The sequence below is a fragment of the Mustela erminea genome, chromosome 2 (assembly GCF_009829155.1).
Source record: "Mustela erminea isolate mMusErm1 chromosome 2, mMusErm1.Pri, whole genome shotgun sequence".
Classification (NCBI taxonomy): domain Eukaryota; kingdom Metazoa; phylum Chordata; class Mammalia; order Carnivora; family Mustelidae; genus Mustela; species Mustela erminea.
This window is the reverse complement of record NC_045615.1, coordinates 117,134,199-117,151,688: the sequence shown is the minus strand read 5'-3', so window position 1 is coordinate 117,151,688 and position 17,490 is coordinate 117,134,199. Positions and strand designations below refer to the sequence as shown.

General features: G+C 44.2%; 1 protein-coding gene across 4 annotated transcripts in view; it reads left to right on the top strand.

Moving 5' to 3' along the window:
• CCDC149 (coiled-coil domain containing 149) overlaps positions 1 to 17,490 on the top strand; it is a 98,827-nt gene that overhangs the window by 40,576 nt on the left and 40,761 nt on the right. For all 4 annotated transcript variants that reach the window (XM_032333999.1, XM_032334000.1, XM_032333997.1 and 1 more), the window contains one exon: positions 10,059 to 10,166. In XM_032333999.1, coding sequence (XP_032189890.1) covers positions 10,059 to 10,166 — 108 coding nt within the window. The remainder of the gene's footprint in view (positions 1 to 10,058; positions 10,167 to 17,490) is intronic.

The following is a 17,490-nucleotide window of genomic DNA, read 5'->3' as shown; positions in this document are numbered from 1 at the left end:
TCAGCAGCCACTGTTTCTTTCTGTGAACCTGCTTTCTCTGTAGAATGGGAAATGTGACTCCACATCTTTGATCTCTAGAAAAAAGTTGCTCCTCAGTCCCAAGCGAGAGCTCCTCTAGGCCAGGCTCAAGCCAGGGGCCCATCTCAGGGTTGGCCAGGCACAGCCAAGCGTTCTATAGACACAAGGTGTTCATAGCACCTTGAGCTGAACACAAATGTAGTTGAAGGTTCTTCTCAATGTAGGTAGAAGCAATACTGCATCTTCAGCCTCGGTAGTGCTTTGTGCTTTTCTGAGACCATATATGCATGCATGTATGTATGTGACCTCCCAACTGTCTCCCAATGTCACACTGGCAAGTTAGGTCTTGCACAAAGTCGCAAGGCAGCGTTGCAGCTCACAGCAGGCTGAAAGAACCCAGGTTTGGCATCCAATCCTACCAATGTGAATTTCACCCTTCCACCTGCTGGTGGGTGATCTCTGGCAAGGTGCCTACCCTTTCTTAGGTTCACATTCCTTCTATGTGAACGTAACCATGAGACGCGTTCATAAAGCTCCTCTGAGGAACTGGTATGATAGTGTTCATCACGCTCATTGCCTGGGGCTTGCTAAGTGCTCAATGAATGTTGCCTGGTTTCTGTTTTTCCCCTGACTTGCCCAAGGTCACACAGCCAGTTCATGGAGCAGAACTAAAATCCAGATCTGCTAACTTGTAGTTCCTTGTTCTCGTTCAGGTTTTTTATTCTATATTCGACTCTTAGACTGAGTGGGGAGGAAGCCTAGTCAACATTTAACTTAACCCATTTTGGAAGCCAGAGTTGAAGTGCTTTGATGTGCTTAGAAGTGGTGGAGAGCCAGAAACAGCTAGGAATCTGTACCTGGTAAAGCCAGTGTTCTTTCTCATGGCAACTAACGGTCTGGTCATAAATATCTTCTTGCCTCTTTTGTCTCCTCCTCAGAGGACAGACCAGAACTTTCATGATTATAGTTCTAGAAATATTGTTGTCGAGGCTTTCTTTTAGAACCTAGAATCTCTTTGAAAACAACTCAATTTCCAATGGCAAATCATGCGTTAAGGAAACTGTGAAGAAATCGTGACAACAGCAATGCACTAATAACTTCTCCTGGGATACTGAAATGAAAACGTCTTCTGGATACTCTAGGCAGAACTATACACAGAGCACTTCTTTCCACTGCAGAGAGAGATCACCACAAGATCTCAGACAACCCTTTCAGTATTTTTCTCTTGTTAAACAAGCAATTCCTCCAAAGGAGACAAAGGGAATTTGAATTATCTTGGGTTAATCTTCTTAGAAGATGGGATTCTTTGGGGTCAGGGCGGCACATTCTCCTCATTCCGACTCCTCCTTGAATAAACAATTGCGCAATGGATAGCGCATTGGACTTCTAAACAATCAAACGCATCTTTGTCTTCTTCCTTTTTGATTTCAAGCCGACATATCATGGGAGGTATTCCTCCAGGTTTAAGAGGGAGCCTTTGCTTTCTTCCCTTAAAGACTGACGGCTTATTTAGACGGTGTCATGCGCCAGAGTGAAAGCCCGGGGAAAACAGAGCACGGGTTGGCCCTTTGTGGAATGGGAAGGAGCCTTGTACTTTTCAGTACGAAAGTCTTTTTGGTTACTCTTATTTTCGTCTGCCGGGGACTGCAAATCAGAGCAGCGCTGTGTCTCTTGGATTTGATGCTCACAACCTAAAACTTCCTTCAAAGATCTCAAGTGCTTTGAGATGTTTCTTTTCACGATTCTTTGAACAGTGCAACTTTCCTGTTCCACCAGGGAAATTGGGAAGAAAACCAGGCCCGGCTTGCCAGAGCCCTCCCGAATGAAGTGACTGTAATTTCATTCTGAGTACTAGAGGGAGAGTCTTGCTATCAGCTCTGTGGATCTTTGCAGGGAGTTTGGGAGGAAGGTGAGAGTGCCCCCCACCCCCAATTTATAGATAGGGATGTTTAGGCTCAAGGAATCTAGAGAAATTGATAGTAGGCCAATGCAGAATCATAATGGCCAAGATGAAGCAAACATTCATGTCCACAGCAACCTTCCAAACCTTTGGGTGTGTGTTTGCCTATGGGCCTCGAAATGCATTCATTCGCAAGCACGTGTGTTGAGGTTATGAGGTGGGAGGAGTCTGCCAAGGGTTCCTTGCACAGCCAAAGCATATGTATGGCAGGAGCTCTGAGTGGTTGTTTCTGTGTAAATAGGAAAACTGTCACTGTAGCAGAGGTCATCACTTTGGCAGTCGCTATGAATAGGGAGCCCTTGCTCAGCAAAGCAAGTCTCCGTCTATTACTATTAACACAGGACTCACCATAGACCAAAGCAGCAGAGTCAAAATTGCAATTAAATTTGCTATCAATCATACTGCTCAAGCATACTTGATGTTTCATCAGACATTTTTTTAAACATATCCTTGTTTAATCTAGTACTCTGCCCTCTCAAAGGTATGGCTTTAAGGAGTCCACAGCATCAAACTTCTTTTAAAAAAGACTTTATTTATTTATTTATTTATTTATTTATTTATTTATTTATTTCAGAGAGAGAGCACATGTGTATGATACCCTGAGTGCCAGAGAGAGAGAGAGAGAGAGAGAGAGTACAAGCGGTGGGAAGGGGCAGAGGAAGAGGGAGAAGCAGACTCCCTGCTCCAGATCCCAGGACTCTGGGATCAAGCCTGAGCTAAAGGCAGATGCTTAACCACATGAGCCACTCAGGTGCCCCAACACAACATCAAACTTTTTAACACCTCATGCAGCAGCTTGGTTCCTGAGTCTGGTCTCTGTTTCTTTCCCCCTCACCCTCTCTTTTCCTTACTGTTCTCGAGGAAGTGCATAGGTCATGGTTTTACCTGTCTCTCTGGCTCTTACTTAACTTTTTTCCCTCCCACTTTTGATAAGTACTTTTCTGTCAGCAATTTGATAAGTACTTTTATGTCAGTACTTTTATGTCACCAGGACTTTCTGGTGTACATCATTTTTACATTGTGATGGAGACTAAGTTTTCCATGGCTAGGTTCCTGCAGTGATATGTGTCTAATAAATTACAGAGATTCAGGATGACATGGGGGATTGCCCCTGGAATATTGCCCCTGATGCCTGGTCACTGGTCTGAATTATTTAAGGACTCAGGTGGAAATAAGTGGCCCACCCCTTTTTCTGCTCTTGCCGGTGTCTGGGCTAGTGCAAGGATGGATGGTTAATCTTAAACTTTTCATTACTTTCTTTTATTTTGTGTGGTTTTTTTTTTTCACTCTATACTCTTAGGTTCAGTACCTGGGGGCCTGCAAATTTAACTAACAAGAGACAGAAGGGAGAGTATACAATTTTATGGCTATTTTATATGTATGGGAGTTCACAGAAGTGGTGAAACTCAAAGAAGTGGTTGGCTCAGGGGCTTATATACCATTTTAATAAAAGAAAGGGCATTTGGGCTTCAAGGGATGATCAGCTATGGGAAAGTGACTAGAAAATGTATAGGAAGTTAATGGGAGCTAAGGGTTATTTTAGTAAGTCTTGTATAATGCAGATCTTGGGGTGCCCCGAATGGCTCTCTGGTTATGGGCTGCTTACTTCGTTTTGGTTCAAAAGAGGTTGGGACAGCTTCACAAAGGGAAATTTATGCCCTGCTTTTAGGTAGAAATGGGGAGAAGGGAAGGGAACTCTTTGTAACTGTTGATTCGCAGTTGCCTTCAACTCAAAATATCCTCATGGCAAAGTGGAATATTTTGGAGTGGCATATTCTGATCCTCTTCATATCCAATCTTTACTTTTCCTACTTCAGGGAGAAAAGTGGTATATAGTGGATCCTTTTCTCCCCATCTGAAGGATTCAGGGTGGTTTTTTTTTTTTTTTTTTTTTTATAACTAGTGTCCTGAAATCCCTTCCTTGTGAGCCAGTGTTGATTACTTGATCATTGGAAACAAGGGTCCTTACCTGTGATTGTCATTGCCAAATGTGATTATATCATTGATTTTTTTAAATCTCCCTGCCATCAATTCTTATAAGTTTAAACTCTGTTGCATCTAGAGTGTAAACTGTTCTGACATATTTTATGGCACTTATAGGAGAATCAAAACCCAGTGGTTGAGGCAAGAGCTGGAGCCTAGGATGCAGTGGGACTGGAAGAAAGCTGGATGAACAGCTCCCTTGGCCCATGTGGCTCTCTGTCTTTGTGAGAATGTCTGCCCCCCAGAAGGCGAAAGGTTGGAGTGAGATCACACTGCTCTCACACCTTCCAGATCTTTACCTCCACAATAACCATCAGGATTTGTGGTCTTCATCTCTATGCAGAGAGAATTTCCATGAGAGTCCTGGTGCCCACACCACGGGCTGGCCTTGGCAGTGCATCTCTATAGACATCACTGGGTAACTGGGAGTTGACTTGTTCCTCAACGAAGGTGTGTCTGAATCCTTTTGGCCTCCAATGTCCCAGAGACATTCCCATCCAATCCCGCTCGTCTCTCTTCCCGATCACGATGTTCATGAACTTGCAGCTAGAAAGAGTCACTGCAGTATACCGGTCCTACAACAGATGCTACTGCATTCATTCCCCTGTTATCAGAGCTAAAATGTCAACCTTTCCTGTGGGCCCTGGCTAGATCTGAATATTTAAAAGAGCTTTTAAACCTTTTTATGATTTGCTATTTATGCTGGCTCCTGCCTCAGAGATCTAGAGGAAATGATCTCTCAGTTTGGTTTTCCTTCCTTTCAAAAGCCTTCCCAGGGTTAGGCGGTCTGCTACTTTTTCTTTGACATTTCCTTTACATAGTGTGGCTATTGCCAACTGATGGTCACAGAGTCCTTCTCAATAACACAGAGACAAAACGCCCTGCATAGCTGATAAATTATAAGCAGACCCACGTGTTAACTTGATGGATTGCTAGAGTGAGCCTGTGTGAGTCATGGGTGTTATTTTTGGTCAAAAGAATCGTGTGAACTTTTCTCCTCTATTTCGAGTGCTTTGAAATGGACTACTTTTCTTTCTTTTCTTTTCTTTTTTTTTTTTTTTTTTCCTCTTTAAGGTATATGTCAAGGAATTAGGTACCCTATCAGAGCAGTCATTTTCCAGTTCCCGAAGTTATTGTTTTGGAGTTGAGGAGGTGGAAGGACTGAAAAGACTGAATAGAAATGAAATGTGTGTTGACAAGTCACCCAGCCTGGGAAATGTGAAATTACAGCTGAGCGCTTTGAAATGGGGTGCCTCCCCCACCGTACCCAACAGCGGGGTCGGTTTCAAAGCACGAGTAGATTTACTCAAACCCAGCATGGAGGCTCTGCGCTCCTAATGGACCACCATTCTGTGGCTACTATGGAAATGCCTGGCTTTATTTTGGTAGAATTCTGTTCAGCCGGCTGCAGAGTAAATAATGGTCAGCAGTCACATCACCGGCCCCACAAATCCTTCTTTCCAGAAGCAGCCTTGTCCTCTGCTTCCCATAGCACTGGAACCTGTGATGTGAATACCAGGTGCCCACCCTGTGCTAATAGCTAAATAACCTGGCAGCTCTCCAAGCTCGGGGCTTTTCAAAGTGAGGCCCCAGGACCATGCCAGGAGCCAGGCAGCTCGCTTCTGGCCCGTGATAAACACAGAAATTGAGGAAGTGTTCAGAAACTTCTGTGGCGATTTGACAGCATGATTTTATGTCTGTTGACTCTACCAAACACTTGGGGGTTTTACCCTGATGCTATTTAAATTCATTTTTTTAAAGATGTTATTTATTTACTGAGAAAGAAAAAAAACAGAGGAGAGTAAGAGGGAGAAGCAGACTCCTCACTGAGCAGGGAGCCCAATATGGGACTCGATTCCAGGACCCTGAGATCATAACCTGAGCCAAAGGCAGATGCTAAACTGACTGAGCCACCCAGGCACCCAAATTTATTTTTCTAGTGATTGATTTTTATTGTATTTTACAAAAGTTCTGCTCTGTGCCTGGTTGGAGATAGAGGACTAGCCCTTCTCCATGGTTGGATCGGGTTGTACTGGTTTAGCTACAACCTGAGGTTGGTGACGGAACATCAGTGCCTTCCCACTACCCGTAGAGCTAAGCCACTGTTGATTCAAAGAAGAAAGACTGGGGCACCTGGGCAGTTCAGTCAGTTAAGTGTCTGCCTGTGGCTCAGGTCATGATCCCAGGGTCCTGGGATCCAGCTTGCCTTTGGCTATTACACTCAGCAGGAAGCCTGCTTCTCCCTCTCTCTCTCTTCCCCTGATCCTGCTCTCTCTCTGTCACTCACTCTTTCTCTCAAATAAATAAACGCAATCTTAAAAAAAAAAAAAAAGAAAAGAAAAGGTTAAGGACATTGCAGATATGGGGGGGGCGTGGGCATGTCTTTTATTAAGTTTCCACAGGTACTCTTTTTCAAATTTAATTTTAATTCCAGCATAGTTTACATGCAATGTTATACTAGTTTTTGGTGGATAATAGAGATTCCACAACTCTATACATTACTCAGTGCTTGTCCTGATACGTGTCCTCTTGATCCCCTTTGCTGTCACTCTTACAAGCATTTGTTCCTGAGTGTCCCTTCTGCTGGTTAGGAAGAGGCAGGCGCCGTGAAGGTGAATTTTGCTGTGTCTCCTGCAGAGGGGGTGCTGAGACGCTGCTTCCCCGCTCCTCCGTGGGACCAGTCCCTCCAGTCTGTGAGGGAGGGATTATGCTAGCTGAGCTCATGTCTGGGAAATGTTCTGGGGTTCCGTGGAAGGAAAGCAGAGGCAGCGCACTTGTGCTACCATGTGCTAAGGGACGAGAGTGGCAGATAGAGGGGAGAAACCAGGAAAGGGAAGTCAAGAGCTAAATCATCACGGCACTCTGGTCCCTGGGGTCGGCCTGTCCTTGTGGCCTTGAACTGTTCTCCAATGGGAAATCGGGAATCAGAATCCTGTGATGTGTTAGGAGTGAGGGAAGCAGGGTGCCTTTTCTCTTATCGGGAACTTTCCCCACTCCCATCCACAAGGCTCATGCCATCTCTCTCTGTTTTTTTAAATCTTTTTTTAAATGTGGCCCCTTCCTTGGGCACACTTTGTTCCCTTTGCCCACTTTGTTTTTCTCATCATTCAAGCACTAGGTCATTCTGTATTTTATGGCAACATAATGTAACTAATGTAATATCATTTATTCAGATGGGAGTGTACAAGGGCAAGGCATTCTGTCTGTCCTGCTCAGTGCTGTATATCCAGAGTCTAAAACACATGGTAGATGCTCAATAAATATTTGTTGTATAAGCAAATGGTTGAATAAGGAGCAGTAAAAGAGCAGGGTCACAAAGGAGCTAATTGTGTCCGAGGAGGCATTCGGAAGTGTCTACCCAGCCATTCACTGAGTGGTTGAGTTGGGGCTACTGGAAGGACAGTCAGGAGGAGCTAACCCTTCAACCAGCACCTACTGTATACCAAGCACTGTGGGAGTTGTCCTGTGTTCGTTATTCAATTTATTCATTATTCAATTTAGGTATCACATGGTCACATAAGATATGTGTGGTCAGCTGCATTTTCAGATGGGGAGACTCAAGAGGTTGAGTACTTCACCCACGGTCACCCAGCCCTATAAGTGGCAGAACTGGGAGCCAGCTTAATTGATCTGATTTCTATAAACTTCCAGAAATAGTCATTTGGTCACAGTGTCTCTTGTTTTTTGCTTTTTTAAGTGTAAGAACTGGGAGCCAGCTTAATTGATCTGATTTCTATAAACTTCCAGAAATAGTCATTTGGTCACAGTGTCTCTTGTTTTTTGCTTTTTTAAGTGTAAGATGGGAATTAATTTTCTGCATCCTTCACCACATTTTATCTGATAAGAATGGAAAACTGAGAAAATCAGAATACAGCTATTCTAAAATATGAACCTCGCACATACAAGGTTGAAAATTAGATCGCATTGTTGAGGAATACAGGGCTTGGTTAAATCGAGCCGGTGGGGATGAGTCAGGTTTCCACGCAAGACTCTGTGCCCAGCACTGGCTTCAGTGTTGGTACATACTGTTAATATTCCATATTCTTCCCTAGGCTGAGACCACAATCTCCAGACTCAACATATTGTCCCTTGTTTAGGAAATATTTATGGAGCATCTACTAGGTGCTTGGGGTAGACCATAGAGAAAACAAAATTCCTTGCCTTTCATAGAACTTCTATTTTTGTAGAGAGAGAGAGGCAGGAAATAAGTGGTAAGCAGTAGGCCACGAAATAAATCACATGATATCTTAAAAGATGGCATGGGCTACAAAGGAAAAAAATAGCGTAGGGGAAGGGGCTTAGAAGATCAGGGTGGAGGCGAGCAGGTTGCTGTGTTAGATTGAGTGTTAGATCGAGTTAGTGTTAGATTGGGTGGTCCAGTTAGGCCCTGTTGAGACTGTGGCTTCTGCACAAAATCTTGAAGAGGTGAAAGGGAGAGGGAGCCAAGAGGTATTCTAGTGGGAGAGCAGTCCCATGAGAGAGTATAGAGCAACTGCACCAGGATGGGAGCATGCCTGGTATGCTTGGACAACAGCAAGGAAGTAAACTTGGCAGGTAGAGTGCCCAGCCAGAGTAGGGAAGAACCTGAAGGTAGGGACAACCTGAATCCCTAGTAGATGGGACATGGGAGATGACAGAGTGCAGAGTCAGGGATGAGCCAAACCAAGGATTAACGTTTTTATCTTTCCGCCTTCATTCCTTTTTTAGAAGCTGACATTGAAGTATTCCCAAAAGTATTAGCATTCAAAAAATTATTTTTTTTTAATGTCGGCTCCACACCCAATGTGGGGCTTGAACTCATGACCCTGAGATCAAGAGTCGAAAGTACCGACCGAGCCAGCCAGGAGCACCCCCAAAAGTATTAGCATTAAGGTGCTTGGAGATTTGGCCACTACACTTACGCTAGTCCCCTAATGCCTCTGCATTTGGGTTTCTTCAGCTGTAATATGAAGAGATTCTTCACAATAATCTTAAAAATCCCCCTTCCAACTATTTCTGAATGATTCCCCACAGGCCATATTCTCGTTGCTTGCTTGCTTCTGTCCCTCCTTCCTTCCTTCATTTATTCATCATGAGTTTTTAAAACATTTGCTGGAACACAAGCCCCTCCTGAAGCAACAGACATGGACACCAAGGAAAGGGGGAACAACATCTCTGCCTTTCCGTCGCTGGCAGTCTTCTCGCTGAGGTTAGAGGAGAGGGCAACAAGGCAAGAACCAGAGCAAGCAGCAGCTAGCAAAAAGGGGAACAGCGCAGCACAAAAAGCAGTCACGTGACCGCCATTTCCAAGCTCAGGGTACCTGCAGAAGGGGTGGGGGCATGATTAAAAGGTGCTCCCATGCTCTGGGGAAGGGGGCAGTGATGATGTGAGGTGGAACTGGCTCAAGGTGGGGAGGCTGGTGCATAGAGAGTGTGCCATATGGGCCAGAGGGATCTGGGTCTGAGCAGGAGGCACAGCCTATGGATGGGATGATGTCATGAACCCGGGTCAGGCAGGTGAACAGTCCTGGTACCACGGGACCAGAAGAAGGGAATAAGGAGGTGAGCAACCCAGCTGGGACTGTTGGATTACCTCCAGACCCTGATTTCTGAAGTGGTTGCTCATTCCTCGTCCCCTCCCTGGCAAACTCATCTCGTGATCAAAATTCTGGGCATTGAGGCAGCAAAGAAAAGCTCACTAAACCAGTTCTATCTGAAGGGGAAGAAAACTATCTAAACATGGAAATGAAGCTTTCTCCTGTATTGTTGGTTCAAGTTTATAATTGAACTCTACATCCATTTGCAAGATTTTTAGTGCAGAGCCCTTAACATTTTTTTCTCTAAAAAGTCGAATATGACTGACCCCTCCGTTCCTTGTCCTTGTGCCCTTCTGGAAACAAAGGAGATCCCTGTGCTGAGGTTCACAGCCAGTGCTGTTTGCCCTCACCATGCAGTTGTCATGGTGTGATGTGTACACTTGCGATCATGGATGCATTTATCTAATGGGCTTTGCATGGCTCCACTCGGCCGGGGCGCCGGCCTCAGCAAGCCAACAAAGCCCCACATTGATCCGCTCCCATGTTTCTGATTGTATTCCATAATATGTTGACATTTCCAGGCTAATCTTGCACAACTACTGCGAGATTCTCAGGACCGAAATAAACATCTGGGAGAAGAAATTAAAGAACTTCAGCAAAGGCTTGCAGAAGTCCAGGGCGACAATAAGGTACTGTGAATATTAAAGGGAAAAGCTCCACCGTGTAATTGTGTACTTAGAGGTTTATGGGGAACACATCAGAAAAACGTAATGCTGCATTTGCTGAGAAATTTGTTATAGATTTTTACATTTGCAGTGAAAAGTCACAGTTTAGCATTTCTTATCTTTATGACATCCCTTTTGTGTGTGCGTGCACGCGTATGTGTGTGCTTCTGGGTTGCTCCAAAATATTGCCACAACCCACTGTGGAAGTTTCATTATATTCAGCTTGGTGGTGAATAACATTGCGGTTGAGGGCAAAATAAAACCCAAAATGCTATGCTTTCCCCCTTCTCTACAAATAATGGATTTGTGGCTCAGATGATTTGGAATTATTCGCATTCAGTTTTGAATTTTAAGTAGTCATCCTACTAATTATGTTCACATAACCAATTTATTTTATTGCTAAATTTGGCAATTTGTATGGAACATTGCTCAAAATCCACTGTGTGGTATTAATCAAACTCCCCTGTTGGCAACGTTAATTATAAAATATGAACTCATAAACTCCAAACTAAATGTGTGCTCTCTCTCTCCCAGCTGAATCTGTGAACAAAAGTACAATTGAGAAAAGGAAGAAAAACTATCAAAGTTTTAATTCTGTACGCCCCCCTGACCAGAAAAAATTTCTATGTTGCCACAAGAGATCCATTTCCAACTCCTCGCCAGAGGCAGCTTTCCTCACAGAGATGGCCATTGGAGTTCAACTCAAAAAAACTCCATGGCAGGGAGGAGGTCCTTTCTTGGGAAATGTCTTTTAAATGTTACCAAATTTTCTTGACAAATGATGGTGATGTTCACTGTTTCTGGGAGTTCTTGGTTCGTGGAAGGCGCCATTTTGAAAGATGCTGGCTCTTTAAAAAATGCACACAAGAGTCTGTGTTATGCAGAGAAGTCTTCCATGATCAAAGATCAGAGAGGATTTTCTGCTGCTGGTTTGAGAGGCTCAGTCTGAGGACCAACTGGGAGGTCTTCCTGCTTAGCCTCTTCTCCACTTAATCAGCCTTTACATTTTTTTTTTTTTAACCCCTTGGATTTACATATATTTAGAAAAAATTAGGCTTGACTATTCCAGGTCATGAAGTAGGCAGTGGGAGAGAATGCCTGAGAAGGGTTTTAATTAACACTGGACAAGCTAATCAGGGCTCTGGTGTGGTTTTATGCACCATTACAAGGATTTAAGTTCTGTAACCTAGGTGTTTGGTTCATAATTAAAGGCCAGACCTTCATAGTCGTTCCTCAAGGTTTTCTAGAGAATGAAATGAGATGCATGTAGTAGTTTCCCTTAAACCCATAAAAATACTACAGGAATTTTGGAGACATAATAAATCCACAAAATATTAGAACATTTTGAAAAGATGTGATTTTTGGATTCATGGTTCTTGATTGACTGATTTTATTTCCTTATCTCTTTTTTTCCCCCTTAAATGAGCTATCCAGCTCCCCAACTTTCCAAAATATACTTCTGCCTCATCTTTTGGTCACTTTTTTTTTTTTTTAAGAGTATTTTTGTGTGTTTTTTTTTTAAGATTTTATTTATTTATCAGAGAGAGAGAAGGGGAGAGAGCGAGCACAGGCAGACAGAATGGCAGGCAGAGGCAGAGGGAGAAGCAGGCTCCCCGCTGAGCAAGGAGCCCGATGTGGGACTCGATCCCAGGACGCTGGGATCATGACCTGAGCCGAAGGCAGCTGCTTAACCAACTGAGCCACCCAGGCGTCCCTCTTTTGGTCACTTTTAATTTTGACACCTTTTAGACATGGGAATCGACATTTGCAACTGGTATTTCAAGGAAAGAAAGGGAGGGCGTGTGTGTATATGAGCATGTGTGTATGCATGTGTGAGTGTGTGTGTGTGTGTGTGTGTGTATGCACGTGTCACACTAAGCACAGGTCTGGGACTCCTTGGGTGTTGGCACAGTCTGAACTTCTTGATTTGTTTGCACTCTGGGTCTTTATTCCAGTAGCTGGACACATTTATCAAACTTTGTTTTCTTGCCCAAGGTTTAGAATTTAGTGACTCATATTCATGGTCTGTGAAGTAATTCCCCCGCCAAAAGGTACAGGGAAGATGCTATAATGTTCAGCAGGCCCCATATCTCAGTATCCAGCCTCCCCTCCTCAAAAAAAGACCAACTGCCATGAGCCCCAGAGAATCCATTTATTCTCATTTGCATCTATAGTTATAGGGCTGATTTATTTTCAGATCCCTGTGAGTCATAGCCACCCCCCCCACCCCCACCCCCGGTTGTCAACATTAGGGCCAGATGACTCATTCCATAATGACACCAGGCATCTTGGGAAACGCAGAGGTCCCTGTTCCTTGGTATGTGGTGAAGAATGGGTTAATCCTTCATTTGTTCTTTTGTTGTTGTTGTTTAATTCGTTAAGTCACTTGCTGTTCCAACCTTTCTGTCACCTTCCAAATCCAGTTCAACCTCCTTGCTGTTCTGGGTAGGCCCTCCAGTATCTGGCCCCTTAACTGATTTCTCCAGCCATGTCTATTGCCACTAGTCACCTCGTGCTTCAGTGCAACAGCTCTAATTTCAGCCCCTTTGCTGAACTTTATTGTCCTATGCCTCAGGGCCTTTGCACCTGCTACTGGTGCTGTTTGGGGCACTCTTTCCCTTTACCTCCCTCTCCAACTCTGGTTCATCTTTCCAGTCTTAGGTCAAATGTAGCCTTCTTCAACTCTTAGGGGCAGGTCCTGTGCATGCCCACAGTGCTCCGCTCTTTCCCCTCTGCTTATGCACGTGTATGGCACACTCGCCCCAAGAGTAAGCTCTTTGCAGGCAGAATTCCTGACTGGGCTTTATTGCTGGGAATTAGCACTCTTAGTTCCTGGTACATGCACATTTCTTAGTAAATCTTAATTGAAGAAATGAAATGGAATAAATGAGTGAATGAATAAACGGAGAGAATGAAGGGAAGGAAAAGAAGAGCCAAAGGTTCAAGAAAGAGGAAGAGGAGAACAAAAAGGACAAAGAATATAAGAAAATAAGCAGACTGAGAAAATAAGTTGTGGTTGTCACCGGTAACTCCATTCACAGGCCAAGAAGTAGTTTTAAAATTTGGAGAAATGAGCTAGAAAAGCAAACTTTCATCTAAGAAAAAATAAAACCAAAGCAAACCCCAGGTGTGAGACCTTGGGAAGCCCTTGTGGAGAGAGCAGAGTGTCTGAGGCTGAGCCTTGGTGGACTCAGGGTGAAAGTCCTGCCCATAGGCTGCCTCAAGCCTGTGAAATTCAAGAACACTTAGTATCTGATGTTATTGGACTGCCCCTCCCCCAACCCATACCATTCCAAACAGAAGGGCCGATGGCATCATTTTATGAGCGACTGTTAAAGCAGAAGATTTTTATCTCCAAGTTGCCATTTTAACTGATGACCCTTATCCATATTTTGGGAAGCCCAGATTCTAGATGTTAAGTACATTTAAGAAACAAGGTGATAGGAAATTACTTGCCTTGGATATTTTAAGGTAGACTAATTTTTCCATTTGTTCAGCTAGAGCCTTGTAACCCTACGTGCCATAAAGCATTTTCAAACAGCCTCTTGAAAGATTTGTTGCCACCCTGGCTTACAAGCAGCTTAGCCCTCCCATGGGGTTGGGGGGTGGGGGGGTTCTGGGATAGGGTCGGGGGGGGGGGGGTCCCATGATCAAACACCACCTGCCATCTCTCTGAACTGTGCCCAAGAATTTCTCGGAGCTCCTGGGTAGACACAAACCCCCAGTACAAGCTAGAAGAGAGGCATGAGGAGGGAAACTTATCAGACACCCTCCGTTTCCTTGATAATTATGGTTTTGAAAGGTTAATGAGGAAAGAGGAGGCATGTGGGGGAAGGGAGGACTCATATCTCCACAAATCACGTTGAGAGAAGCTTTTCATGGGTGGTAGATGGCCCTGGGCTCTCAGGGTGTCAGTCTGTGCAGAATAAGGACCAATTATGTGGAAAGACCCAGACAATGCTGGGACCTCAAGTCTGAAAAAGAGCCCAGTAGAAGAAATGCAGCTTTCCTTCCTGCCCTAGAGGACTGCCTGCTCCTTTTCTGGGCATTAAAAGCGTGGATTTAGGGCAGGAAGACCAGGAGGAAGAATGGGTTTTCTGAGAATTTAAGGATTAGTAAGAGTCACCAACAAACCTAGCAGAGCACATTTGGGTCAGATAGCCAGAGGTGAGCTGGTAGACCAGCTCTTAGAAAGAGGAAGGCTGGCTGATAGTGCTTTATTGATTTATAACAAATCATGAGGCCACCAGCATGAAAGCATTGAGCTGTGAGTTGGGAAGATTGGCACTACAGGAGAGACCAGCTCCAGCCTTGCCACTGTCAAGTGGTGTAGAGAAATATAGTCTAAGAAGTCCAACTTCGGAAATTGTTCGACCCAGATTTATAGCTCTGCCAGTGGTTGTTTTATGGCCTTGAGCAAGTCAGTTTTCTCTCCAGGCCTTAGCTTCCTCATCTGGAAAATGGGAGCAATCATATCTCACATGGAAGTGTTGACAGGTTTTATCATTTATTCATCCACACATAAATGGGGACTTGCTACGTACTGCTTAATGTTCTAGGAGATGTGGATATACCAAGATATAAGAAAGACAATGTACCCATTCTCACAGAGCTTATATTCTAGTTGGGGAGAGATACAGTAAGAAAATAAAATATACAAGATCATCAGATAGAGGTTAGTGCTGGGAAGAAAAGAAAGTAGGACAAGGAGAATTAATGATTGGGCGTGTGCGTGCAGTACTCAGTGTTTGTAAAGGGTGTAGCATAGTGCCTGGAACCCAGGAAGTGTTCCACTAAGGGTAAATGCTGCTGGTATCTTAGCATGACCTGGGGCCAGATTGGCTTAGAATTCTCTTGTGCAAGTGTTCTACCAGGAAGCTCAGGTCTTCCTTCCTGTTGATCAAGTATTTCCAGTGAACTGGGTACATGCCTCCCAGAAGAGACAGAAATTGCGGTGAGACGCCTCGCCTCTGGATCCCCCAAACTCAGCACTCCTTATAACCACCCCAGACTTTGCCAGCACCAAGCATGCTTCCTTTGGTGCAGAGCTCCTGGAAGCTTCCTTGCATTTTGTGTGCCTCTTGTAAAATAGGCACCTAACAAAGCATGCCAGGAACAGGAACTCATGTTCCCAGTGAGACAGCCAGAACTCGGTTTTCTTGTCCACTTGCTTTTGTTTTTTCTTCATGTGACAGCTTATGGCACTTTATTGCAGAAGAACAATAATGCAATGCAAGGTATTCAAAAGCAAGGATATTCGGGTGGACAGCATCTCCTAGCAGTGTCCCGCATCCGAATTTCCTGGGCCCCTACTGGCCAATTGAAATGTAGCTCTTTGTAATATTGCATAAAAACAGGGTTTTGCCCTTAATAATGAGCTTTATGTTACACCAGCTGATGGCCTTTAAGCTCCTCTGTTTTATGTGGCTTTGGCACCATAAAACGATAGGGCCCTTCTGTGAACATACCTCTATTGACGTGGGACTTTTGGATGGATTCAGAGAGCAAACCAATTAAGTCAAAGCCACGAGCCAATAAAGACAGACCAAGGAGTATGCAGGTGACTAATTAAAGTATATTTTGTTTTTTTAAAAAAAGAAAAGAGTGCTCAGCCGTGGCTGTTTGTAATGGTCCGGAATGAGTTATCAGAAAGCTCTTTGTAAACCGTTCATCTTTATGCTTCAGAGGAACAGAGACATGTCCCAGTCTGTAGGAAACCCAAATGAAGAGAGCACTCTAATGAAAAGCTCTTACCTTGGGGCATTATAGAAATTAATTACAAAGAATTGAAATGAGTGATAAGGGCCCTTCGCTGGCTCCAGCCCCTCATATCTTGCTCTAACTGGGATCTTGACTATGAACTATAGACAATGCTCAGATCATTCAGCAAGCAGTCAGAGAAGATCAGTATTCCCTAAGGTTTTACTGTCAGATGAATCAGACACATTAGGTCTCAGAGACCGTACTGGAGCCTGTCCCACCTCAGGTGAGTGCATAGCTCAAGTGGTCCATGAGACCAGGCATTGTAACTTACTTCTTATTTTTTAGTTTTTTTCAAGTATTGTTTACTCTCTTTTTTTTTTTAAATTTAAAATCAATGTCATTAACATACATTGTCTAGTTTCAAGCATAGAGTTTAGTGAGTCCTAGAGAACTGGTTCTGAGAGATAGTGGCCCAAGACTCCTTCTACAGCACGTCACATCCAGATCATGCTCAAGAGCAAGGACATTGAAGCGCCCTATGACTGCTCAGTGGGGCCCTATAAAGACTGTGGCTCTGACGCTGACGTGTACTGAACTGGCTGACGGTAATTCAGGGGCTTCCTAACTGTGTGCTCGTGGGCCAGCTGCTTGAATTTTCTTTGTTACAGTTGTTCTCCTCTTTGGCACAGTAGAGATAACAGTAGTACTTGCCTTAGAGTGCATGGCTCAGTGGAAATCATCTCAACAGAGCTGTACTGAGGCCCCAACTATATGCTCTACAGAGGGGGAAATAAACAAGGAGTCCCTGCTTTCATGGGGCTTCCATTCTAGTAGGGATAGATGAACAGTAATCAACTAAACAGATAAATTCTATTTCATAGATTCTGAGATGAAGGCCTTCACATTTGAACATCTCTGACATATAATCAGTGGTATTGTGTTGTTACGATGGACAATTTTTATTCCTTTTAGACGTACATAAAGATGGGTCTTAAAGTTGATGGAGTTTTTTTGTTTAAGAATTAATTTATTTTAGAGAGAGCTAGAGAGTATGAGCAGGGAGAGGAGCAGAGGGAGAGGGAGAGAGAGAATCCCAAGCAGCCTCTGCACTAAGCTCAGGGCCCAAGGTGGGGCTCAATCCCGTGACCCCGAGATCATGACCTGAGCCAAAATCAAGAGTCAGACACTCAACAGACTGAGCCAATCAGGCACCCCTGGAGTTTTATATTTGATGAGATACAGTATGACATGTCAGAGGATATTTGATGCTAAGTGAAAACATGACTTAGAGTACTATGGGGTGCAACCAGGGCAGAAGGGGAACACTATTTATATTAGGTGGTCAGGGAAGGCATATCTGCTCACAGGCCCTTTGCTGAGGAGCTTGAAGAGTGGGAGGTGGGAGGTGGTCAGTAACCAAGGGATAAGGTGCACAGCCCTGAGACTGGGACAAGCTTGGGACGATAAAGGCATGGCAGGGAGGCCAGTGTACCTTTTATGAGAATTAAATATGAAAAGTTATGTTGCATAAAGCACTTGACACAGAACACACTCCCCTGGGTGAATGCTGTGCGGTCGCTGTCGT